Source organism: Megalobrama amblycephala, linkage group LG9 (assembly GCF_018812025.1).
Source record: "Megalobrama amblycephala isolate DHTTF-2021 linkage group LG9, ASM1881202v1, whole genome shotgun sequence".
Taxonomy (NCBI): domain Eukaryota; kingdom Metazoa; phylum Chordata; class Actinopteri; order Cypriniformes; family Xenocyprididae; genus Megalobrama; species Megalobrama amblycephala.
Window position 1 is genome coordinate 43,567,273 of NC_063052.1, and position 27,036 is coordinate 43,594,308.

The window sequence follows — 27,036 nt, forward strand, 5'->3', positions numbered from 1 at the left end:
CAAAGCTTCATGAAGTAGTGTTTTGAAATCACCCATCATTAGATATTGTTAAATATAGACAAAATTTTGTTTTTTTTGGCGAACAAAAAGTATTCTCGTCGCTTTATAACATTAAGGTTGAACCACTGTAGTCACATGAACTGTTTTATATATGTCTTTAGTACCTTTCTGGGCACTGAAATTGTTAATTGTCTTGCTGGCGATGCAGGCCTCACTGAGCCATCGGATTTTGCGAAAAATATCATAATTTGTGTTCCGAAGATGAACAAAGGTCTTTATGGGTGTGGAACGACATGAGGGTGAGTAATTAATGACAGAATTTTCATTTTTGGGGGAACTAACCCTTTAAGTTTTTACTCACCCTCAAGTTGTTCCAAACCTGTATGAATTTCTTTAATATAAACACAAAAGAAGATATTCTGAAAAATATGGGTAGCCAAACAGTTGATGGACCCCATTGACTTCGATAGTATTTTTTTCCTTCTATGGAATCAATGAGGCCCATCAACTGTTTGGTTAGACATTCTTCAAAATATCTTCTTTTGTGTTCAGTAGAAGAAAGAAATTCATACACAATTGTGAGATATGAATTTGCAATTTAGAAATTATTGCAATTAATAGAAATAGTCACAAATGTGAGATTTGAATGCAATTTTGATGAGTCAAAATTACAATAAAGTTGCTACTGCGAGATATAAAGTCATGATTAAGACAAATATAGCAATAGCGAGATACAAGTTCGCAATTATTCTTATTTTTTTTTTTTACTGCGGGTGGAAATAAAGTCATAATTATGAGATGGTGACAACAGAAAGCGGCAATTACAAGAAATAGTCGCACACGTGAGATATAAAGTTACAATTACAAGAAATAAAGTCGTAATTACAAAGGTCACAAATAGACAAGAGCGTGATATGAGGTCACAATTATGAGATATGAAGTCATTTATGACAATTGGTCACAATAGTGAGATATGAAGCTGCAATTACAAGAAAATATCACACATATGAGATAAGTCACAGTTGTGAGATATAGTTACAATTACGAGAAATAAAGTTGCAACTGTGAGATAAAAGTCACAATAGAATTTTGCAATTAGTTGCAATAGCCAGATCTGAGGATGTGATTATGAGAAATAAATTTGCAATTATATATATATATATATATATATATATATATATATATATATATATTTTTTTTTTTTTTTTTTTAAATGGAAATGCGCTTCCATAAGAACCTTGTGACACCTAGTGAACTATCAGTGTTCATTTTTGCCATTATATAATAGTTGCAAGAGCTACTACTGATGTTGATCAATCAGCAAAAATGATATATCAGTCGACCTCTAGTGATGACTGAGAAATGTTAGTAGTTTTTAAAGCCATTTGATGTCGTAACCCCAGACCCTTTCACAGTGAGCAGTATGGTATTGAATAAACTTCTAAAATAAGCTGCCCCATGGGGACGTCAACTACATTACACTCTCAAATTATACTGAACTCAAAGGTTATGCTCAGGAGGTTTCTGGGAGTATTGGCACACGTGACAGTGGTGTGGTCCGTCTCTATGACGTATCCTCAAGAATATAGAAGATGAGCTCCAGCTGGCAGGCGGCGAGACCCTGGTACTGAGAGTTACTCTGCACCACGGATGTTAATGATTGGTTAAGACAGTCATGGTACAGAGCTGGAAGGCGCTGACCGTTACTGCCTGCCAAAAACTCCATCTGAAAGATTAAAGAAAAGACATTAAGATAACTTTTGACATTTGTTCAAAACCCCAGAGATCTAATCAAAATACAGCACTATTTAAAAAAAGCAGAACACTGGCGTCTATGGGCAGACTATCAGGCACGTCATACTCACATGCTACACTCCTGACCTGCCCTTACACAATACTGAACAACAGTAATTAAAAGAACTGAAAGTGTACATCTCGAATCTGAGATTGAATCTAAGATTGAAAATATAGCTCTGGGTACATGCGTAAACGAGTAATAAAAATTACCTAAATGGTAGTTAACTAGCAGACTTGGAAAAGTCAAAAGATAAGATACAGTATATGAAAAGAAATTATTTTTTTGAAGAATGATTAATTATCAACAATAACAATATATTTATTTAGTGCAAAAATAGTTTTAAATATTATAAATTAAAGGTGCCCTAGAATTAAATATTGAATTTATATTGGCATAGTTAAATAACAAGAGTTCAGTACATGGAAAAGACATACATTGAGTTTCAAACCCCATTGCTTCCTCCTTCTTATATAAATCTCATTTGTTTAAAAGACTTCCGGAAAACAGGCGGATCTCAACATAACACCGACTGTTATGTAACAGATGGGATCATTAATATGTATGACCCCAATATTTGCATATATGCCAGCCCATCTTCAAGGCATTAGACAAGGAAAGGCAGTATTAACGGCTGGATCTGTGCACAGACAAGGTAAGCCAGCAAGAACAACAGCGAAAAATGGCAGATGGAGCAATAATAACTGACATGATCCATGATAGCATGATATTTTTAGTGATATTTGTAAATTGTCTTTCTAAATGTTTCATTAGCATGTTGCTAATGTACTGTTAAATGTGGTTAAAGTTACCATCGTTTCTTACTGTATTCACGGAGACAAGAGCCGTCGCTATTTTCATTTTTAAACATGTGCAGTCTGTATAATGCATAAACACAACTTCATTCTTTATAAATCTCTCCAACAGTGTAGCATTAGCCGTTAGCCACAGAGCATATAGCCTCAAACTCATACAGAATCAAACGTAAACATCAAAATAAATACTTTACTCACATAATTCGAAGCATGCATACAGCATGCATGACGAACATCTTGTAAAGATCCATTTGAGGGTTATATTAGCTGTGTGAACTTTGTAAATGCACTGTAATATAGTCGAGAGCTCGTGTGGCAGGGAGCACGTGATTTAAAGGGGCAGCGCTGCCAAAATCAGTGTATAGTTAATGATGCCCCAAAATAGGCAGTTAAAAAAATTAATTAAAAAAAATCTATGGGGTATTTTGAGCTGAAACTTCACAGACACATTCAGGAGACACCTTAGACTTATATTACATCTTGTGAAAAAGCATTCTTGGGCACCTTTAAAGGGGACCTAAAATGCTTTTACAAGATGTAATATAAGTCTGGTGTCCCCAGAATGTGTTTGTGAAGTTTGAGCTCAAAATTCCCCACAGATCATTTATTATAGCTTGTCAAATTTGCCCCACATTTGGGTTTGCGCAAAAACACAACATTTTTTTGTGTCACTTTAAATGCAAATGAGCTGCTGCTCCCGGCCCCCTTTCCAGAAGAGGGCGGAGCTTTAACAGCTCACGCTTCAGTTGCTCAACAACAAAGCTGGAGAATCTCACGCAGTCAAAATGACAACGTCGGACACTGATGGAGAGACTCAGGAAGAAGTTACAACTTTTACAGTAGAATGCAACTTTTTCTGAATGGTTAGTGGATCAATTTATGTATTTGCTGTAGAGTTGATTTAACTCATCGATGTGCCGTAATGTTAATCTTTTGTGCAAATCCAGCGTTGAATTGAGCCTCGTTTGTGAAGCAGTCCGGCGTAAAATGACGGCATTGTAACAACACTCTACTACAACAACTCTTCCTCTTCTCTAAAGCAGCCCTCACCCCCTTTGTAGCTTGTTCCCGAAGAAGCTCGTTGTAATCCCTACCAGCTATTTGTTGTAGTCCTTAAATAGCTGTAAAAGAAATTATCTCCCTTTGCATTGAACTTTGAGCATCGTAACTTTGCAGATGTTGTTTATGCTCTAACAGCAACATTACACACTAACTACTAAAGTTAAAGAAGTGAAATCATAATCAACCACCCTTTCAATTTTAATTTATACTAATTTTACACCATTTTTACACTAAATAACTATATTGTTGATAATATAGTGGTTTATTGTTTTCTGTGTATAATAAAATAGCACAATGGAGGTAAAAAAGAATCTTTGGCATCACAGCTGTGGACATCATTATCGCCATCTCACCTTCTGCCCATCCAGAATTACTCTCAGTGCCAGTTTGGTCATGCCGTCCTCTTTCAGCAAACAGAGAGACTGGCACAGTGCCAAGCAGAACGCGCGTGCAAGACGTTCTGTTAGACGGTTATGGCTGGTGTGGTTGTTAAGACCATTTGGATGCTGGTCTTTCAGCAAGTAATACACCTGTGACATTAAAACATGAATTAACCAATTGTTGAAAGTAGTTTTCAAAAGCATAACTATAAATCAAAATAAAGGACTATTAACATTATTTTGGGAGGTAGATTTTGATTATATTTTATGTTAATATTAACAAATAAACAAGTAAACAAACAAATAAATACATAGAAACAAAATATTACCCATTCCAGATATAATATTTTTTATTAGTCACAGTATAAAATGGGTCTTTATACATTAAGATATATAGCTGCCTTTTATATTTTAGGAATAGGGTCCTTTTCTTTTTTAAATTGTACAATTGTTAAGGCCCTGATGTACTCACAGTGAAGTATTTCTATAGCACTTTATCCAACAGAACAGCTTTACAGTATTAAACATGAAAAAAACAGTGTAGGTGTTGCTTTCGATTAGGATTACACTTCAGTTTCTACTATAATGCAGCTCTCCAGTGTTTATGTTTTCACTCACGGATGTCTGACCTTGACTGACTCAACATAGAAAATGAACCAGAAAAATTTCCAAATGAAAGAGGGCGGAGAGCGCACCTACCTATTATGTAATCGCTATGGACCAATGGTAGCTCACCAGCCGGAGCAAACTTCTCCAAAAAACTTCTTTTTGGCCTGATTTTGTTAGAAATTATGTGACACTAGTATATCAGGGCCTTTAGGGTGTTTTGAGCCCGGTTCTGTCAACACTTCACTAGCACCCTATTAAACATAGCATGCATTTTAAAATCTTGCTCATTACTTACAAAACACAAAATGGTTTAGCTCCCTAGTACTTGAGCGAGCTCTTAATGCATTATAGTCCGTCTCGACTATTGCGATCTCAAAATTCAGGCCAGTTGATGATACCTAGAATATCAAAATAAACTGCAGGTGGTAGATCCTTTTCCTGTTTAGCTCCCAAACTCTGGAACAGTCTTCCTAGCCTTGTTCGGGAAGCAGACACACTATGTCAGTTTAAATCTAGACTAAAAGCACATCTCTTTAACCAGGCATACACATAACACATTATCACATTTCTATAATTCACATCCGTTAAATGATTGTTAGGCTGCATAAATTAGGTCAACTGGAACTTGGAACACTTCCTATAACACCCAATGTACTTGTTATATCATAAGAAGAATGGCATCTATGCTAATATTAGTCTCTCTGTTTATCCCGAGGTTACCGTAGTCAGCCGTATCTGGTCTGTATCCAGATCAGATGGTGGACCTGCACCTAGACACGACAAAAACGCAGCCCTGAAGTGTCAGCAGAGACCGTGTCTACTAGTCAATCCCCTGTGAAGGCCTTGCCAACATGACAGCCAGTGGCACAAATCCTCAGCAAAGGCCGCTGTCGCCTTTGTCCAGACAGCAATGTAGTGTGGCCCAGATCCGGCCCACATCTGGTACATGTGGACCAGATATGGGCCGTCACTATGTTGCTATCAGGGTGGCTTGCTTAGTTGGGGACACTTGATATTCAAAAAATATTATTGATTTGGTTGCACTAAATACACTATTGTGTGCTGAACTGAGCTGGACGATAACATCACTGTTTTTCTGCAGAACTTCCTTATAGATAAAATGAACTAGTTTAATAAATGATGATCTTTTCAATGGAACTGAATCAATCAACTAAATCATTACCTGTTATCACTGTAAAGCTGCTTTGAAAAAATCTGTATTGTATAAAGCACTACAAAAATAATTGTGACTTGAGTGTTTGTTTTCTAGGCATTAGGATTAGATTTTTTACCTGTTTTATTGCCACCAGATGAAAATTGTATGTTCATTGATAGAAAAGGAATAGCACCTCATGATTTTTAGTATCTTACATATCTATAGTTCTGCGTATATCTGTAAGTTGTACTTATACTTACATACTTATTTCTTAGGGTTTGGGGTTCTGGCATATACTCATGCCTAAGTAATATTAATACTACAAACGAGGGCTCTAAACCAATTCAAGGAACAAGAAAAGAAAAAACGAAAAAAAAAAAACCAAATCATGTTTAATTGTTCTGAACAAAAACACTTATTTGAAGTGACCAGTAACGGGTTAATAATGTTATTTTATCGTTCTGTTTAATATTTTAATTTGGCAGTCAAACAATCATAAATTCAAATAGTAGGCCTACAGCCTATGCAAATGTGATGCTGACACATCCAACGTGAGTGAAATGCATGCACTCAGTTGTCAAGTTGCAATGGCAAGGCGCCGACATTAGCTTTTGGATCTCATGAGTTTTTACGAGGATATGTCACCAACTGTTAAAGCATTACATTTAAATTAAAATAAATGGCATGTAATATCCAGCGTGGAGTTATATGAAAGTGTAGAACTGCTACTATTCAGGAAATGAAAAAAAATATTTCTTTTTAAATAGTTAAAACACCATGTTGTCAAAGTTAGTATTGTGGATATATGTATGGTCAGACACTTGCATATGTTGTTATATTATTAAAATTTGACCGAAATCAAGCTCAAATGAAGTTACAGTTTTTCCACCAGCGGATGTCAGAGATTTGTGGTGCGAGTCATTTGAACGGCCGCATCGGAGGCCGAATGTGTATCGCATTATGTTTTCTTCAACTTGCAGGTTACAAAGTTTACTGTAGCTCTCGTTTTTTCTGTCGTTTAATACAATTGGTAAAAATCTTGTGTATGAAAGATGAAGGGCTATGCACAGGCTGTATTGGCTATGATTAGATGGCAAATACCAGACTAAGACACTCCTCTGCTCCTCAAATACATAAAACATTAGCCTTTACAATTTACATGTTTTTTTTTAAATGCAGCACATCTTCAAATAACCAGTTTTTATTTACCCTTGTACTGCAAACAAGCAGAGATGCGTGCAGCACTTTATTCACGATTGAGGCGGGTGGAGCTACTGTATGAGGTTTACTGAAAGTTTGAGGATCCACTTGAGTTACGAGGTTTATTCACAAGCTCTTAGTATAAAGTTATATTCAAGACTTGTGGCCAAGTATGGTGTCCCATACTTGGAATCTGTGCTCTGCATTTCACCCATCTAAGTGCACACACACAGCAGTGAGTACACCTGGAGCAGTGGGCAGCCATTTTTGCTGAGGCGCCTGGGGAGTGATTGGGGGTTAGGTGCCTTGCTCAAGGGCAGTGTTGGGGAAAGTTACTTTTAAAAGTAATGCATTACATTATTGCGTTACTCCCTAAAAAAGTAACTAATTGCGTTGCTTAGTTACTTTTTATGAAAAGTAATGCGTTATATTACAATTGTGTTACTTTTTCTCACCTGGGCTGGGCTTGCTTGTTTGTTTTTTAATAACACCAAAAAAGTTCTATTTTTGGCAAATGTTAAGGCCCTTTCACACCAGAAGTGAATAAGCCTTAGGCTGAAGGAAATGCATATTTACACCTGTACAGTAGAGGGCACAGCTCAAACAAACCTTTCAGCTGTGCTGTCATTCTGGATTAAAGAAGAATAGGATACAGGAGAAGGACGTTCAACACTCTTTCTTCTAAATCTAACCCGCGGTAGAGCCGCATGCGGCTCTTTAGCGCCCCCTAGTGGCTCCCTGGAGCTTTTTCAAAATGTTGAAAATGGAAAAAATATTTTTTTTGTATGACAAACATGTTGAATTAGATCATTGAAGGTAAGCAGCAAAGACACCTGCTGCGTGACTGGATTTAATAGAGGAAACTGCGAAACGCGAGTAAAAACAAACGAATTACACTAAAGGTTGGACTCGAAAGTGTTTCTTACAACTTGTCAAATAACCTAATCCATGATATTGAATTAGCCAGGAGTCGTGTTTCCTACATAAAGTATATTTGTGTACTTTAACGCCGAGGTCCTCTAAGCGATGTCACGCGAATTTTTAGGCCAAAACATTAGGTTTTGTCACATACAGCAAACATCTCCTCACTATCCGCTAGCTGCCTGTCCCCTGAACACACTGTAAAAAAAACGCGGTCTCTGTAGTCGCCACAAGCTCCAAAAACGGCAACAAAAACAAACTGGTGCAGCCTGGACCACGAATCATAATAAACACGCTCCAGCCAATAACCGACAAGAATGATTTTATATGCGTCAAACATACTGATGCATATAAACAAAAGAATCACAGCCGAACTGTTGTCGAGTCGACAAATGACGGTGCCGCGAGACGGGTGGATAAAGGCCGGGACGGGAGAGACTCTGTCCGGCCCCATATATCATCGGTTATCGTCGGGACGGTAAGAAGGCCGAGGCGGGAGGGGGGCCGAGGTCTGTTCAGTCACATTCACCAAAAACAGCGGATTATCTGTGAATCCCAGCTGTCTGATTAAAGTTTATAAATAAGGAGACCGAGCATATTGTATATTTTAACAACCATGTAATATGCATTTGCGTGACGAAGGCATTATTAGCTAAATGTGCAAAGGGCTTTATAACTGTAATGACACTCGAGATTGAGCGAGTGAACCGCTGTAGAGGCGGCACCACACTCGGTGCGTCATCGACAGTTATATAGTCTTAGGGGCGGGGCCATGCTCGGGGGACGATGTGCGTCATTAGACCCCCGTTTTAGCTCCGCCCAAAAAATCCTGAGCAGAGACTTGGTGAAAAACTGTTTAACGCTCTAACTTCACAATTAAGCATTACACAATTCAAAGACTTTGTAATGTCTTTCAGCAATACATTTGTAACATTTATAAAGTGTTTAGAAAGAATTCTCAGAATTGACTTTACAGGGACTTTAATTATTATTAGGTTTGCATAAAATTCTGAGATTGCAATTCACTGCTTTTATTCATCTTGAGGAATGCTGAATGTTTTTGTGCAAGTGAGATGAGTAAATGCATGTTCACATTTAGTCTAGAACTACAATAACCATCATGTTCACACAGCGCACACAACACCTCTGCACTTTATTTCTCTCAACATGAGAGAGCTGTCAGACAGTAAATGTGAAAAAGTAACTTGCATTACTTATTTGAAAAAGTACCTTAGATATTTTGTTATAAATTGAAAAAGTAATGCATTACTTTACTAGTTACGTGAAAAAGTAATCTAATTATGTAACTCAAGTTACTTGTAATGCGTTACCCCCAACACTGATCAAGGGCATCTCAGTTGTGGGTAATGAGAGTGGAAGAGAGCAAAGTTCATTCACTTCCCCCTCTATTTCTTGCCGGTACTGAGACTCGAACCTGAGACCTTCGGGTTACAAGTCTGACTCTCTAACTATTAGGCCACAACTGCCCACAACTCTTGTATAAAGTACAGGCCAAAAAAGTAATAAAAAATATAAAAAAATTAATGTTATTAACCAGTATTTTTTCTAATCAAACCGTTTTCGGAACGATAATGTTACAGAAGGAGTGCGTGAACAGAAACATTAAAATACTAATTCTGCTCGGAGTGAATCGATTAGAATTTTTCCCCATTTTTAAACACAAGCACAAACATTACACAAGTTAAACTCTGTGTGCATAAACCAGTTTAGTGTTTACCTCTGTCCAGCGTATGAGCTTCCCATTGGCTTTGTATTCTAAGCGCTGATGGGTCTTGATGTTCGTGAGAGATTCCATAGACTTCCCATCAATGGGGCTGATAATGCTGTGGATATAGAACAGAATGAGAGGAAACCAGCACAGGTTTAAACTTAATCTGCTATATATTTTTTTTTTTGTTTCTAACCCTTTATTAAAGCGCGGCTCTTCATCCTGCCACTGAATGTGCACATATTCCTGCCTCTCTGCTGGGTGGATTTTTCCACAGGTGACTGTGAAGTCTTTCATGTCCCGTAGAGATCGGCGTAACTCAGCCATGGTCTCCATGGTTACCTGCACCATCAAACCATCTGTAATGATAAGCAGACACATGGAATCTTAGCACATGCACACCTAAACCTCTAGACATACACATTCAAGTTAGATAAACATAGAAAGATAGGCATTAACATTAAATTACTGTTGAAGTGGGAAACAAGAAACAACAGAAATGTTCTTATTTGATGAAACAAAGAAATGAAAACCTTCTACAATGCTGGACTTGGCCAAGTACCCTGATGAAGGTTTGAGCGCTCCACTGAACACAAAAAAACACGAGCCAGTGACTGAAAGGTGAATAGAAACAAAGATTTAGATTCAGTGAGAGAAATCTGGTCAACAATGAATACAACAAGGGGTGAACTGAACACTTTCAAAGTGACTGTGCTTTCCCAGACTGTCAGACAGCGCCCTCCAGTGAGCGTTTAAGGAAATGTATCAGTCCTTTGCAGTTTTCATGCGTATATTCATAAACTTTTCTTAGCATTTTCTCTTTTGTTTGGGTCATATTAAAAAAAAAGAATATAATAATATTAAATACATTTAAATTAATATTAATTAATATTAATATAATATTAAATAAAAACTCTACATTTTAGTGAATGAATAAAATAAATGGTCCTCGAATTCACTCAGGTGTCTTAGCAGAGTAACCACCAGTGTAGTTCATCACATAGACCTATTCAGATGCAAATTGTTTCTCATGAGGAAGTCTGTGATTTTATTGCTGTCCGAATCCAGAATGTCTGTTTTTCTCCCATCACCCGTGTAAAAATTACCTACTGTTTTTTGGCAAACACTTAAGGTTGCATTGTAATTTAATTGCAGTCTGAATCTCAAAAAGGCATCAATCCAAAAGTTGTTTTGTGATTTCTTTTTGATCACTGTCAAGCATAAACTTTCATTAGGTTTTAAAAATGCATCAAGAGTTGATACTTTTTTACATTTGTACAGATGTAGGTGCAAAAAGTGTCCAAATACTTTTAGAGACTCATGTACTAATTATTTAAAAAGAGTCTAAAAAGATATTATAGTTATGTCTATAACCTCACTTTGGCGTTCAGATGTTCGTGCTCACCTCTGCGTGGCTGGCTGTGAATGCTGATGGCCTGGGTCTGATACTGTCCATCTGCCGTCTGCACGCAAATGAGATGAGAGTCGGCCTGCTCATTAAAGCAGGCGCCCAGGGCCAGCACTCTCTCATTAGACTTATTCAGAGCCTTCAGCAGCTAAAACACCAGCAGTGGATGAGACAAGACACACATTATCCTGAGAAATTAAGGAATTACTCTTCCTCAGGTCTACTTATCTACTGAATGTCATTTTGATGAAAATGCTTCTGATACTCAAATACATTGATCAGGCATAACATTGTGACCACTGACCGGTGAAGAGAATAACACTGATTATCTCTTCATCACGGCACCTGTTAGTGGGTGGGATATGGAACAGCAAGTGAACATTTTGATCTTAAAGTTGATGTGTAAGAAGCAGGAAAAATGGGCAAGCGTCAAGATTTGAGTGAGTTTGACATGGGTCAAATTGTGATGGCTAGATGACTGGGTCAGAGCATCTCCAAAACTGCAGCTCTTGTGAGGTGTTTCCGGTCTGCAGTGGTCAGTATCTATCAAAAGTGGTCCAAGGAAGGAACAGTGGTGAACCGATGATAGACTCATTGAAGTGGGGAGGGAAGGCTGGCCCATGTGGTCCGATCCAACAGACGAGCTACTGTTGCTCAAATTGCTCTAGAAGTTAATGCTGGTTCTGATAGAAAGGTGTCAGAATACACAGTGAATTGCAGTTTGTTGCGTTTGGGACTGTATAGCCGAAGACCAGTCAGGGTGCCCATGCTGACCCCTGTTCACCGCCAAAAGCACCAACAGAGGGCACGTGAGTATCAGAACTGGATCACAGAGCAATGGAAGAAGGTGGCCTGGTCTGATGAATCACGTTTTCTTTTACATCCAGTGGATGGCCGGGTGCGTGTGCGTTGCTTACCTGGGGAACACATGGCACCAGGATGCACTATGGGAGGAAGGCAAGCCGGCGGAGGCAGTGTGATGCTTTGAGCAATGTTCTGCTGGGAAACCTTGGATCCTGCCATCCATGTGGATGTTACTTTGACACGTACCACCTACCTAAGCACTGTTGCAGACCATGTACACCCTTTCATGGAAACGGTATTCCCTGGTGGCTGTGACCTCTTTCAGCAGGATAATGCACCCTGCCACAAAGCAAAAATGATTCAGGAATGGTTTGAGCAGCACAAAAACGAGTTTGAGGTGTGACCTGGCCTCCAAATTCCCCAGATCTCAATCCAATCGAGCATCTGTGGGATGTGCTGAACAAACAAGTCTGATCCATGGAGGCCGCACCTTGCAACTTAAAGGATCTGCTGCTAACATCTTGGTGTCAGATACCACAGCACACCTTTGGGGGTCTAGTGGAGTCCATGTCTCAATGGGTCAGGGCTGTTTTGGCAGAAAAAAGGGGAACCAACACAATATTAGGAAGGTGGTCATAATGTTATGCCTGATCTGTGTAAATTCTGACATTCAGAAAATATCATGCTGTTATCATCCTATCTACTTCAGACATGATACAATGGCACTCCTGATGCAATTTCTATTTTGAGCAATTCATGGTTATGGTACCTCTGGATGACGTGTTTTAGGGATTCTTATACAGGTGCTTCTAGCCTCTAGATCAACCACGAGCCCCGGTACCGTCGGCAGTGTGTAACGGTAAAAACGGAAATCCTTTGAGAGTCAAAACAGAATAAAAATACATTAAAAGACATCAGACAAACGACTTAAGAAGCTGTATGACAGGAAATAGTAAATTAAACCGGTCATAAGCCTCACCACTAAGAGTCTCATGATACTGTTGTTGACGGGTCCGAAGAGAGGCTCTCTGAAGCGCACACTGAACAAGGGACAGGGATAGACTACAGGACAGTGGAAGAAAAAAACGCCTGAGGTCAGCGGTCATTGAAATGATGCATACAGAAATGATGAATGATATTAGAGATTTTAAGATCATAGAGTCCAACATTGCATCTCAATTTATAATCCACCCTTATTATCCACCCTAAATAGCATGCTAAATAAGTAGTTAACCCAAATCATAGTACACCTCCATTCAAAAATTTAGGATCGATTGGATTTTTTAAATGTTTTTGAAAGAAGACTTTTTATGCTCACCAAGGCTGCATTTATTTGATCAAAAATACAGTAAAAACCTTAATATTGCAAAATATTATTACAATTTAAAATAACTGTTTTCTGACATTAAAAACATACATTTTAACATTAAATGTTACATTTTGATGTTAAATCCACTATTGTTTTATATAGAATTAATAGAGTATTTAATGTAGTAATGTCAGACGTTTTTTTTTCCCTTTATATATATATATATAGTGTTTTTTACAATGCAGATTATGTCAAAGCATCTTTACAGTGATAGAGGGAACATAATTTTGGCTGTAAAGCAGCTCTGGAGAAAACAGTGATATCATCGTCCAGCTTAGTTCAGTTCGCATACAATAGTGTCAATGCAGGCAGATCAAAAACATTGTTGGATATCAAAAATCCCCAAAAAGTAACTGTAATTAAATTACAGAAACATTTAGAGTAATCATTTACTAAAATTCTTAATGGATTAGTTCACTTTTAAACAAAATTTTCCTGATAATTTACTCACCCCCATGTCATCCAAGATGTCAATGTCCTTCTTTCTTCAGTTGAAAAGAAATGAAGGTTTTTGATGAAAACATTCAAGGATTTTTCTCCATATAGTGGACTTCAATGGGCACCAAATGGTTGAAGGTCAAAATTACAGTTTCAATGCAGCTTCAAATTGTTCTACACGATCCCAGACGAGGAATAAGGGTCTTATCTAGAGAAACCATCGCTTATTTTCTGAAAAAAATTAAAATTATATACGTTTTAACCATAAATGCTCATCTTGAACTAGCTCTCTTCTTCTTCTCTATTAGAATTCCGGCAGTGTAGACGCTGCTAAGTGCATTACTGCCCTCTACAGGTCAAAGTTTGAACTAATTGTTATATACTATTGAACTAGCATATTGTATATGACAATTTAGTTCAAACTTTTACCTGTGGAGGTCAGTAATGCACTTAGCAGTGTCTACACTGCTGGAATTCAAAGAGAAGAAGAAGAGAGCTAGTTCAAGATAAGCATATATGGTTAAAATGTATAAAATTGTATTTTTTTTTTTTAGAAAATGAGTGATTGTTTCTCTAGATAAGACCCTTATTTCTCATCTGGGATCGTGTAAAACAATTTGAAGCTGCAGTGAAACTAATTCTGTTTGGTGCCCATTGAAGTCCACTATATGGGAAAAAATCCTGGAATGTTTTCATCAAAAACTTTACTTTCTTTTCGACTGAAGAAAGAAAGACATGGACATCTTGGATGACATGAGGGTGAGTAAATTATCAGGAAAAGTTTATTTAAAAGTGGACTAATCCTTTAAGGGAATGTAATGAAGTAATGAATTACACCCAACACTGCACATGATACTTCAGAAAACATTTGAATATGCTGATTTGCTGCTCAAAAAATATTTCTTAATATCATCATTATTATGAGTTGTGCTGCTTAATATTTTTACATATTTTGTTTCAGGATTCTGTGATGAATAAATTTATTACATTATTTGCTAACTGCATTCTTTAAATTGTAATGTTGACATGCATTCTCTGTAAAGCTGCTTTGAAATGATATGTATCGTGAAAAGCGCTATACAAATAAAAAAATAAATGTGAAATGTATGAATAGAACGTTCAAAAGAACAGCATTTATTTGAAATAAAAAAAATTGTAACATTATAAATGTATTTACTTAACATTAAATATCTTAACGACTCCAAAGTTTTGAACAAGACTGGAGTAATGATGCTGAAAATGTAGCTTTGCCATCACAGGAATAAATGTAAAATATATTAAAATAGAAAACAGTTAAACATAAGATTGAGATCTTATTCTTACATCTGTACTCGGCTCCTAAACGCAGCATGAGTCTCAAGGGAAAGGCTTTGGCCCATGGAGCCTCTGCACGGAGCATGAGGAGCCCGAACAGGAAGGGAGGCACAGGTAACGGCAGGCCCTCCAGAGACTGGAATGTTGGACGCACGTAAAGAAAGCCTGCATGCTCGTTATTACCCAGAAACCCCCGGGATACCAAAGAGTGACTTAGGTGATTCAGAAGCTTTCCTGCTGCTTGGAGAAACAGCAAAATCAAGGTTTATTAAGTCACTGCTGATTTTTGGATCTTAGTTTTATGGTTGAGTAACATCTGGTACAAGCAGGGCCTAAAACTAACTTTTTGCCACACCTGCCAATAGCCGGTAACTTAAGAAAATTTACCAGCATAAATATTTTTTTACCAGCCCTGAAACGAGTAGACACCAATATTCACAATTCTCTTTTCCAATTTCGATACCACAACTAAAACTACTAGCCTAACTATAAATTGAAAACATTATTAAAGACAAGTAACAGTCAGTAATAAAACAAGAACAAATAATCAAATTACAAGCAATAGCACAAATAGATACAATAGAACAAAGATATAAATGAAATAAAGAGTGCTTTTCAAGGTTTTTCAGGTAGGTCTGACAGTAGTTTTCAGGTACAGAAATTAAATAAAGTAAGCAAATGTAAAATAACACTGCATATAGTATTTACTGTATAAATACTGTATAAATTTACTGTATAAATATCCGGATTAATTAAAGTTACAAAAGTTATTCAGTCAAGAGCAGTGAGTGATTTTTTTTCTTTGTCCTTTTGTTGTTTGATTAACATTAAAATCATAGACAGCAGCAGGAATATTAGGCTGCTGTCACTTTAAGAGCGAATGCACAGATCTAATATACTGATACTTTACATATGCGTTTTCTTTCTTAACCATTTACGTTCACTTAAGACACAAAGAGACGTCAAAAAGAGCTCAGTTTAGTATTTGCGTGCTGTCTGAGATTTCTGGACATGCGCTTCGGATATGTGCGCACACAAAACTTTCCACACTTTCGTGTCTTCTTGCGCTTGAATATTTAAATTGTCAAGGCTTAAACATTCGTGACGATGCAGCCTTGGCCCGTCAACTGTCCCGAGCGTCGTTCACGTTTGTTCACGTTTATGCCTTGTTAGATATTCATAAAAACGTTACCGGTCAACAGGAGAGTGACACCGTTTCATATACTCGCCAACGCCAGTTTTTACTCACATTTGGCAGTTGGCGAGTGTTAATTTTAGGCCCTGGATACAAGTGTCACCTGTCTGGGCATCCCAGTAGATCTGAATGAAATGATTGAAAATATCCGTTGGGAATCTCTTCTCCTCAGGCAAACACTGCAATAAAATGACCACCTCTGGCTGTCCAACAGCATGCATACCCTTCGACATAACACACCAGCACCGCCGGTTCACATCTACAGGAACACAAAAACACCTTAGCGATCCACATGAATACACCAGCATCTTGTCATCAGATGTACAGAACATGCACACACATCCTGAGAACAGACGCACATGCGCACACACACACACGTGACGGTTTGGAAACGACTGACTACACAGACCACAGAACATCTTCAATCCCAATATAATATACCATACCGATTCGCACAGGTTCCACATGTCAAATCACCAAAACCATAAATCCATCAACTGTGGAGTGAGACATTAGGAACGTACAGCTGACAATCTTCACCACGGCCAGCAGGTTTGCGTTAAGCACAAAGACCAAAGGCTCTGCAAGACCTCTCTCCAACTCCTCTAAGAGTGACGACTCTGTTCTCTTCTCCTCCAGAGTATAGTCTGCAGAGAAAACACAAACACCAAACTTCAAAATCATTCACAAACTTTCAATGAAATACTTTAAAAGTAAGTATCAATAACACCTCCCCCTGTCTTAAAGGAATAGATCATTCAAAGGTGCATTTTTGATAGCTTGTGGTCCCACTGTATGCATTCTTTATATGGACAATCTTTTTGTTCCAAAGAAGAAAGTAATGAGGGTTTGGAAAATGCTTTTCATTTCGGGGTAAATTATTCCTTTAAGGGTTAGTTCACCCAAAAATGAAAATTCTGTCATTTATTACTCACCCTTGTGTCGTTCCACATCCGTAAGACCTTCGTTCATCTTTCGGAACACAAATTAAAGATTTTTTTGATGAAGTCTGAGAGATTTCTGTCCCTCCATAGAGATCCAACGCAAAAAAGATCTTAATTTGTATTCTGAAGATGAACGAAGGTCTTACGGATATGAGTAATAAATGACAGAATTTTCATTTTTGGGTGAACTAACCCTTCAAGCCTAATTTAAGCCAGAGCTAATGTCTTTATTAGCAGCGAGTGTGTGGACACATTCATACCTCCTTTGACCCCTGTTGATGTCAGAATAGGAGGAAGGTCCTTTGGTGGAGTGGGTTTTGAGGAGTTACCACTAAGACCTCTGACTTCATCTCCTGCTCTAAGGTCAGTCACTTCCTACAGCAAAAAAAAAAAAAATTGCTTTGAGTTAGAAAAGCTTTTTTCTAAAGTTTATTTCAAGATATATATCAAATATAAATATTACAAAAAAAACTAATTGCCCTCTCTAATGCAATATGTCATTATAAGCAGTGTTGGGTGTAATTCGTTACTAAGTAATTACTGTAACTTTAATTACTTTTCCCTTGAAAAAGTAAAGTAAGGGATTACGGTTACACTTTATTAGGTAACACTTTATTTTAGTGTCCTTGTTACATAAGTTACATGTACTTACTATAGTAATAACAGTAAATTACGCATAATTACATGCAAGCTAACCCTAAACCAATCCCTAAAGCCTACTAAGTACATGCTATTAATTTCTATTATTCAGTACTTAAATGTATAATTACACTGTAACAAGAGCACCTTAAAATAAAGTGTAACCCTTTATTTTAAGGTGTCCTTGTTACAGTGTAATTATACATTTAAGTACTGAATAATATTAACTAACTACATGTACTTACTATAGGGTTAGGGTTAGGATTAAGTATGGTTTAGGATTAGTTGCACGTAATTATGCATATTTTTAGTTATTACTATAGTAACAAGGACACTGTAAAATAAAGTATTACTGGAATTATTCTTATTTTTTTTTAATTACAGTTTAATTACATTTAATTATTTACTTCTAATGTAATTGCACTAAATACTATATAGATTGGTATTTAGTAATTCCATATAAACCAATAGTGGATTTAACATCAAAATTGTAAACATCTAATGTTAAATGTATGTTTTTAATGTAACCTTCTCCCTTTAAATACTTTGGTTATTTCCAGAATAATTTATGCAATTTTATATTATTTATTTAAAAGAATTAAAAGAGCAGTTTCTTGATAACTGGTCGAGATTGATATGGGATTTAGAAAGTAAGTTAGTAATAAGTAATGCAATACTTTTTAGAGAGAGTAATTAGTACAGTAATCTAATTACACTGTTGAATATGTAATTAGTAGCTAATTAATTCATTTTTTAGAGAAACTTACCCAACACTGATTATGAGAGTGTAAAAGTTACTAAAGTTACTAATAAAAAAAATAATGAAAATATAAAATAAAATATAATCTCAACAGGATCATTATAAGAGTTTTTAAAGTTACTGAACAAAGATTACAAGGAAATTAAATTAAAAATAAGAATAAAATAAAATCTCAATAGGATTGCTTTTTAAAAGTGACTTTAAAAATTTTAAAGGGAATAAAATAATAAAATAAAATACATGTCATACCGCCTGAGCAAGCTCAGCCCTCTGTGTGTGGGACGCACTCCTGTGAATAGGAGAGCTGTTGGCACTTCTACTTTCAGACTGGGGAAGGAGATTATCTGCAAACCAAACCTTCTTCTGGTCCTTCCGAAGTGTCCCTGGTGAAATGACATCATTATAACATTGTAATTAATGTGTAATAACAGTACATCTAAGCACACAAGTAGGGGACTCCACCATGACACTCACGGTTAATCAAAGTTGAATGACAGGTGACACAGACACGCCCCTCTTTCCCACCGAGATGAGTCAGTTTAAATCTCAGGTCACAGCAAACCACACAAAAAACCTGCAAACCAAACAGACTTTTCATGTTTTGAAGGCGAATAACATTTTGGTCACTGAATCGCATGCATCTCTCACCTTCCCACAAGCTCTGCAGTGATGACGTCTTTTGGTGAAGGAGAATTTGGATCCACATTTCATGCATGCTGGTGCCTGAGAATCAGGGACCCACTGAGGGGCTGTGGTGCCCAGGGAACTGCAGCGCTGCACAGGCAAAGCTCCAAGAGAACCCTTCCTCCCCACAGAGTCAATGTTCTTAGGGCCAGACAGTAGTGATGCTTCTAGCCCACCACTCTTCTTATGGTCCTGGCATGACTCCAGCGTAGAGTCTGAGGGCTCCGTGCTGCCGGTTTGCTGAGTGTCCTCCACAGGGGACGATGGAAGTCCCAGCACAGCCTCCAGCTGCTCCTGCTCATTCTCTGCCCGCTCTTTCTCTTCAATGACAGAGTCCTCTTTCAGCCCAGGCCTCAGCTTGCGCTCGTCTAACAGAGACTCGCTGGAGTCCTTGAGGGTGGAGTACCCGAAACGTCTCTCGCCCCACACAGACAGAGTGGCGGTTACTGCTTGCCTCATAGTCTCAGTGGAGGGAGCTCAACGCGAGAGGGTTACTGATCATATTTTAGCCCACCCCGAGCTGTGTTTTATCCTCAAACCATCACGACATGGCCTGCACAAAGTCCTGCCAAAAGATGAGTCAGATATATTAATTCCCAGCAGCTCAATGGATTGGTAAGGACTGCTTGGCTGTCTGCATTTTTAACCCTGTATATAATATTTGATACACAAATTTCTTCTAAATTATCAACATGATCAAAACTTTGATAAAATACCAGGTGTACACAATCGACTGCATGCCTTCTGTCATTTGATTGATAGTTTATACTTTTTAAAGCAAGTAAAAGGCCTTTTAGAATATTTGTAAAAATGTCCACCTTCTGGTTGTGTGTCTTTTTTGCTGTGAAAGTATGTTTATAAAGTAAACATAAGAATAACTTTTATATTGTTGGAAATATTTTTAAAAATGTATTGTATGTATTACACAGCAAAATCCCCAGAGTTAAATCAACTCTGCTCAGATTACATATTGTCCCTCTCTACTTAGTGTTAAAGTAACACTGAAGCAGAGTTAAAGTTAATGAGATAATTAAGTGATTAAGTTATGATTGAGCATTAGTGATGAACACCTGCTGTTAACAAGCAGAATCACTGAAGAGAAACACAAGAACTACAACTGACTTCAGCCACAGCCTTAGATGAAATCAACTGAAGATAAAAGACATAAAATCTCTCAAGATCTGATTAAACAACTCCACAAACAGCATGTTATCTCATTAACTTTAACTCTGCTTCAGTGTTATTTTAACTCTATGTAGAGAGGGACCATATGTTCTCTGGGTAGAGTTGATTTAACTCTGGAAGATTTTGCTGTGTATAAGCCTCCTAAATAAAAATGAAAGAGTTTTGATCATAAAACTAAACATTTAAATATCATCTAAGACATAATATTCAGAGATATTTCTGCTCAGTTCAGCTTTTGAATAAAATAGTTTTTTTAAAATAGTGTCAAGTATATCAAGTATATGTTGCTAATTGTCCACCTCTTACATGTTTGCATCTCGAGAGGATGCAGAATTCAAGCGACAAATGATGTTTTATAAACAAAGTTTGGGAGGAGCATTCAAACGGTCTATCTAATCAGCTTGAGTGGAGGTATATATACACAAGACGAGACCCGACTCGCCTAGTTACTTCGACAGTTTTCTGCATCCCTCCGCCACTCCTCACTCTCGGCTGGGGATACGGAGGAGAACTCTATTTTTGGGATAAATTCCAAGCTCAAAGCCCTCGATTCCCTTGGACATTTTTTTTTTACTCTATTCAATCATTTGTAAGTGTGAACTTGTGGAAAAAACTGCTACAGGTAATCGGACATTATTTATTTATTTATTAAAGATTTATTTTTGGCATTTTACCATAGATTCAAATCTATAAATCAAAATATGTATTGCATTCATGAAGAAAAGGCCCAGCACCCAAGGCTCTAATGCTATTGTCTCAATGGTGTACAGTGTCTTTAGGCAGATTGCTGAGGTGGATTGGCAGCAACGGCCATTAGGATTGTTTGTGATTTGGTGTTAGTGACTTAGGCGTCCTCTTGACTACTCCTAACTTTTCACAGATTTAGGAGCTAGTTTTAGTGCTAAAATGCTTTGTGAAATACTCTTAGAGGAAAAATTTAGGAGTCCTAAAATTAGGACTGACACGCCCAGTTTCTCCTAAATCGGCAAGTTTGGAGCTACAAATCCGATTCCAAAAAAGTTGGGACACTGTACAAATTGTGAATAAGCATCCTTGAGCTCTGGAAAGGCGCTATATAAATAAAACGTATTATTATTATTATTAAAAACGGAATGCAATAATGTGGAAGTTTCAAGTTTCAATATTTTATTCAGAATACAACATAGATGACATATCAAATGTTTAAACTGAGAAAATGTATCATTTTAAGGCAAAAATAAGTTGATTTTAAATTTCATGGCATCAACACATCTCAAAAAAGTTGGGACAAGGCCATGTTTACCACTGTGTGGCATCCCCTCTTCTTTTTATAACAGTCTGCAAACGTCTGGGGACTGAGGAGACAAGTTGCTTAAGTTTAGGAATAGGAATGTTGTCCCATTCTTGTCTAATACAGGCTTCTAGTTGCTCAACTGTCTTAGGTCTTCTTTGTCACATCTTCCTCTTTATGATGCGCCAAATGTTTTCTATGGGTGAAAGATCTGGACTGCAGGCTGGACATTTCAGTACCCGGATCCTTCTTCTACGCAGCCACGATGTTGTAATTGATGCAGTATGTGGTCTGGCATTGTCATGCTGGAAAATGCAAGATCTTCCCTGAAAGAGACGACGTCTGGATGGGAGCATATGTTGTTCTAGAACTTGGATATACCTTTCAGCATTGATGGTGCCTTTCCAGATGTGTAAGCTGCCCATGCCACACGCACTCATGCAACCCTATACCATCAGAGATGCAGGCTTCTGAACTGAGTGCTGTGGGTTGTCCTTGTCCTCTTTAGTCCGGATGACATGGCGTCAAGTTTTCCCAAAAGAACTTCAAATTTTGATTCGTCTGACCATAGAACAGTTTTCCTCTTTGCCACAGTCCATTTTAAATAAGCCTTGGCCCAGAGAAAACGCCTTTTAGCCGAGTTTTAGCCGGCAACGGCGAATGGCACAGTGGATTGTGTTCACCGACAATGTTTTCTGGAAGTATTCCTGAGCCCATGTTGTGATTTCCATTACAGTAGCATTCCTGTATGTGATGCAGTGCCCTCTAAGGGCCCGAAGATCACGGGTATCCAGTATGGTTTTCCGGCCTTGACCCTTACACACAGAGATTGTTCCAGATTCTCTGAATCTTTGGATGATATTATGCACTGTAGATGATGATAACTTCAAACTCTTTGCAATTTTTCTCTGAGAAACTCCTTTCTGATATTGCTCCACTATTTTTCGCCGCAGCATTGGGGGAATTGGTGATCCTCTGCCCATCTTGACTTCTGAGAGACACTGCCACACTAAGAGGCTCTTTTTATACCCAATCATGTTGTCAATTGACCTAATAAGTTGCAAATTGGTCCTCCAGCTGTTCCTTATACATTTAACTTTTCTGGCCTCTTACTTACTTTTCTGGCCCAACTTTTTTGGAATGTGTAGCTCTCATGAAATCCAAAATGAGCCAATATTTGGCATGACATTTCAAAATGTCTCACTTTCAACATCTGATATGTTATCTATATTCTATTGTGAATAAAATATAAGTTTATGAGATTTGTAAATTATTGCATTCCTTTTTTATTCACAATTTGTACAGTGTCCCAACTTTTTTGGAATCGGGTTTGTACTTTTAGCCTTAAGATGTTTCATGAATACAGCCCCTAATGTATCAAAGTAGGATACTCAATAAAAAAAATTAAAAAATCATGCATTTTTTTTTTTAAGATGTTGCCTAAAAGAAAAAAACACTTCCATGATGAGTGTAACAGATTATTGAAAAAGAAAAAAATGTAGGATGGGATTTGCGTTGGTTGTTGATTGGATTTTGAGATGTTGCCGTTGCACTCAAAAGTGGAGGGGCGGGATTTAAAGGTGCCGTAGAACGTCTTTTTAAAAGATGTAATATAAGTCTAAGGTGTCCCCTGAATGTGTCTGTGAAGTTTCAGCTCAAAATACCCCATAGATGTTTTTTAATTAATTTTTTTAACTGCCTATTTTGGGGCATCATTAAATATGAGCCGATTTAGGCTGCAGCCCCTTTAAATGCTCACGCTCCCCACCCACAGAGCTCGCGCTTGCCTTTAACAAAACATTTAGAAAGACAATTTACAAATATCACTAAAAATATCATGATATCATGGATCATGTCAGTTATTATTGCTCCATCTGCCATTTTTCGCTGTTGTCCTTGCTTGCTTACCTAGTCTGATGATTCAGCTGTGCACATCGAGACGTCCTGCCTTTGTCTAATGCTTGAACATGAGCTGGCATATGCAAATATTGGGGCGTACACCCCGACTGTTACGTAACAGTCGGTGTTATGTTGAGATTCGCCTGCTCGTCGGAGGTCTTTTAAACAAATGAGATTTATATAAGAAGGAGGAAACAACGGTTTGAGACTCACTGTATGTCTTTTCCATGTACTGAACTCTTGTTATTTAACTATGCCGAGGTAAATTCAATTTTTAATTCTAGGGCACCTTTAAGCGGACTAATCACCAGAAAGAAATCTATTTCACTGGAAGGTCCAGTTGTAACATTTTGATTAAACTTCTATATTAATATTATAAAATAATACATTTAGTACAATATTATAATAAATGTTAAATAGTCCTATTAAATCTTAAAAAGCATAATATATCGAACGTAATTATCATTAAATGTTAAGTTTAAATGTAAAGTACAAATATATGACTCCTGAGTAGCTGAATAATGATTTTTACAATATAAACATTGTATGATAAGTCTACTACTGACCTTTGAAAACTTACTTTTACACAATATGTACCATGACACTCTATCTCTTTATCCTTGGCCTTAAGTGTTGAAGACCCCAGTGCTATTGTAGCCTAATTATTTTTGGAAATAATTATGATATATGTCCAAATTCCATGTTCCTTGGTGTTCTGTATTTAATGCTGTGCCACTGTCTCAGACGCACAGACACAGGTCCTGCATCACTATTTCATAGTGAGGATTTGCTGAGTGGACAGAATGACTCGTCTGCATGGGTGTATGCAGATACACTTATTCATAATGATGCATTTGAACGCAACTAAATCCACATACTAACGCATTTCAAGGCGTATTCAATATACAAATTCATAGATTTTGTATATTCATAGACCAACAACCGCTGCAAAAAAATGCTGAGCAGCATCGCTTTCTGATTTAGAGCCCGAGTTTGACGCCTCACCCCATCTACAGTACTCTACCAGCAACGCGACGCGACACACTAGAACGCGTCGCGCGCTTGCATTGAGGGTAGCGTTCTAGTCTGCGCATCGCACTAAAGTGTCAAAACAGTATAGTTTTCGTGTATTCTCCGTCTAATCCGAAATTGTTTTCCAAAAAGTTAGTGTAGCATCTGTTACCGCAGGAATAATTGAATGTGCGTTTGGTTATTCTCTCAGCACTGCATTGCAGACGAGCCGCCGCAACCTTCACACAAGACAACATCTTCAATGCCTTTGACATGGACACACGTTGCAGTGGTAGCCTAATTCAGCATCACTTCTGGATAGCAGCACCAGCAAACGCATATGTTCATGGCTGATGCACATCACTCTCGCCTGTGGCTGCTGGTGACTACAGCAATGCGACACAGTACCGTCAACAAGAGCCAATTACCACATCCTCACTTACAGTCATTATCTCAGAATAAACCCCGAAAACTCCCACAGAAATAATGGAGATTATTTTTGCGCTCGATACTGACACATCAAATAAATAACTATAATGAATGTAAGTAATTACCAGGATCTCTGTATTCCATCGCCACCTCAGTGTACTGTTGACTTGTGCGCGCCATCAGAGGTCTGCGCGAGGCTGTACAGCGGCGCTCGAGATGAACGCGCGTTCACAGGGGCGTCGCAATCACTTGAGAAGTCAAGAGGTGCACAATGACGAGATTTTCGGCGTTGACAAAGTTTCATTTTCTTTTAGGTCTCCTCTTTTTATTAATTATTAATATTGCCCATTGTTTTAACATAAAATTGCCTTGCTATTTCTATCACTTGGGAGTCATTCTACGAAACGGGTGCCATTTGGGTCCGCAACATTTGATCAGATGCATAAGGCACAAAATATGTCCCAAAGTTCTGTTTCCAAAGCTTAAAGTTATTAATTCAAGTGTTCTTTTTAACATGATATATGATCAAATGTTTTTTTTTGAAGATTAACATACTATTTTTAATAATTTTTCAGTATTACATAGCCAATTTCACATGTCCGTGTTAACCAACATGACATTTGCATCTAAAATATCACCAAATAAGTTTTTTCAAACATATACTATTTTCAGGATTATATGTGTGTCCCTATTTACACAAAATATATTTATTCACAATAAACCTTATTTTTTTTTGTAAATATTTTATGATTTGTGCACGTCCCTCAGTTTGACATCACAAAGCCTAAGTTACATCATTTGAGCCTTATAGCCACCAACAACAAAAGTAGGCAACTATGTACAATTTTTTTATATTGTTTATTTGTTGCTTTTTCATGTTAGGCAGGGCCCGTCAAGTTTAAACTTACCACCCCGTCACGCAAAATAGAGAAAACTGTTTTTTATTAATTTTTTTACATTATTAATACAAAGATAATTATATTTCAGATTGAATGCATGTATGCTAGTTGAGAAACTTGACCACATGGGAGATTTGCGGACATTTTGGGATGAAATTTACCACCCCGTCACATACCACCCCCGTCACGTTTGATGGGGTGGTAAATTTCATCCCAAAATATCCCCTGATAAAAATCACATTCTGGGGGGGGGTAAAACTTTTTTTTTTGGCAGGGTTCCCTTGGTAAAATGTGCATTCCAAGGGCTAAATATCATGTTATTTGGGCTCGCTTCAACCCGTGGACATGAAAAACAACCCGCGGCAACAGTGTAAAAGTAGCCTAGCCCAATTTTGCAGGAAAAATGCAGACTTGGCAACACTGTTTGGTTCATTAATTCACTCATTCACTCACTCACTCACTCACTCACTCACTCACTCACTCACTATATCACTCACACACTTTTTACTCAATTTGAATGTCTCCCTCCCCCAGTTTTTAAAGTTTAAAACCAGCAGATCATATAGAGAAACACTTCATCCATACCACCCCGTCACATTTACCATCCCGTCACAGGGTTATTTTGTTAAAGGTTTATGGAAAGAAAATGAAATATTACATAAATTAATGTTGAATGATGTTCCTGTTGTATGGACTGATCAGATGAATATAACTTTATTTGTATTTTTTAAGTAAATTCCTTTTTTCGGTACAAACAATGGGGCCATTGAAAGGTCAAATTCATGTTTCATGATTAAAAATCTAAAAATTAAAAAAATATATTAAATTACAGACTTTCTATTGATGGTTTCCAAAAAAGGGACATTTTTCTATTAGGAAAACATTATATTTTAAAAATCTATTTCTTGTTTTATTACTCCAATGGCATACATATTGTCCGTGACGGGGTGGTACAAGAATGGCTTCCTTGCCTGAATAAAAAGGATAATATTAATAAAGATTTTGTGCCTGAGGTGGGAAAATATGTTTTTTTGGAGGATTAACATATGTTTAAATTTGTAGGTTTGTTCATAATGAAAATTTTGAAAAATGCAAAGTGGAAATGGCACCCGTTTCGTAGA

At 37.4% G+C, this 27,036-nt stretch overlaps 1 protein-coding gene across 1 annotated transcript; it reads right to left on the reverse strand.

Annotated features, from left to right (window-relative positions):
• Positions 1–475: 475 nt before the first annotated feature.
• On the reverse strand, positions 476–25,300 carry zfyve9b (zinc finger, FYVE domain containing 9b). Its single transcript, XM_048203462.1, has 16 exons — positions 25,142–25,300; positions 19,187–19,787; positions 19,013–19,112; positions 18,788–18,921; positions 17,400–17,514; positions 16,720–16,842; positions 16,299–16,454; positions 15,010–15,237; positions 12,859–12,941; positions 12,649–12,753; positions 11,073–11,223; positions 10,201–10,281; positions 9,864–10,026; positions 9,677–9,782; positions 4,026–4,202; positions 476–1,726 (listed from the first exon to the last, which is right to left on the reverse strand). The coding sequence occupies exons 2-16, from the start codon at positions 19,679–19,681 to the stop codon at positions 1,565–1,567; spliced, it is 2,379 nt and encodes a 792-aa protein (XP_048059419.1). The 5' UTR covers positions 19,682–19,787; positions 25,142–25,300; the 3' UTR covers positions 476–1,564.
• Between the last annotated feature and the right edge of the window lie 1,736 nt (positions 25,301–27,036).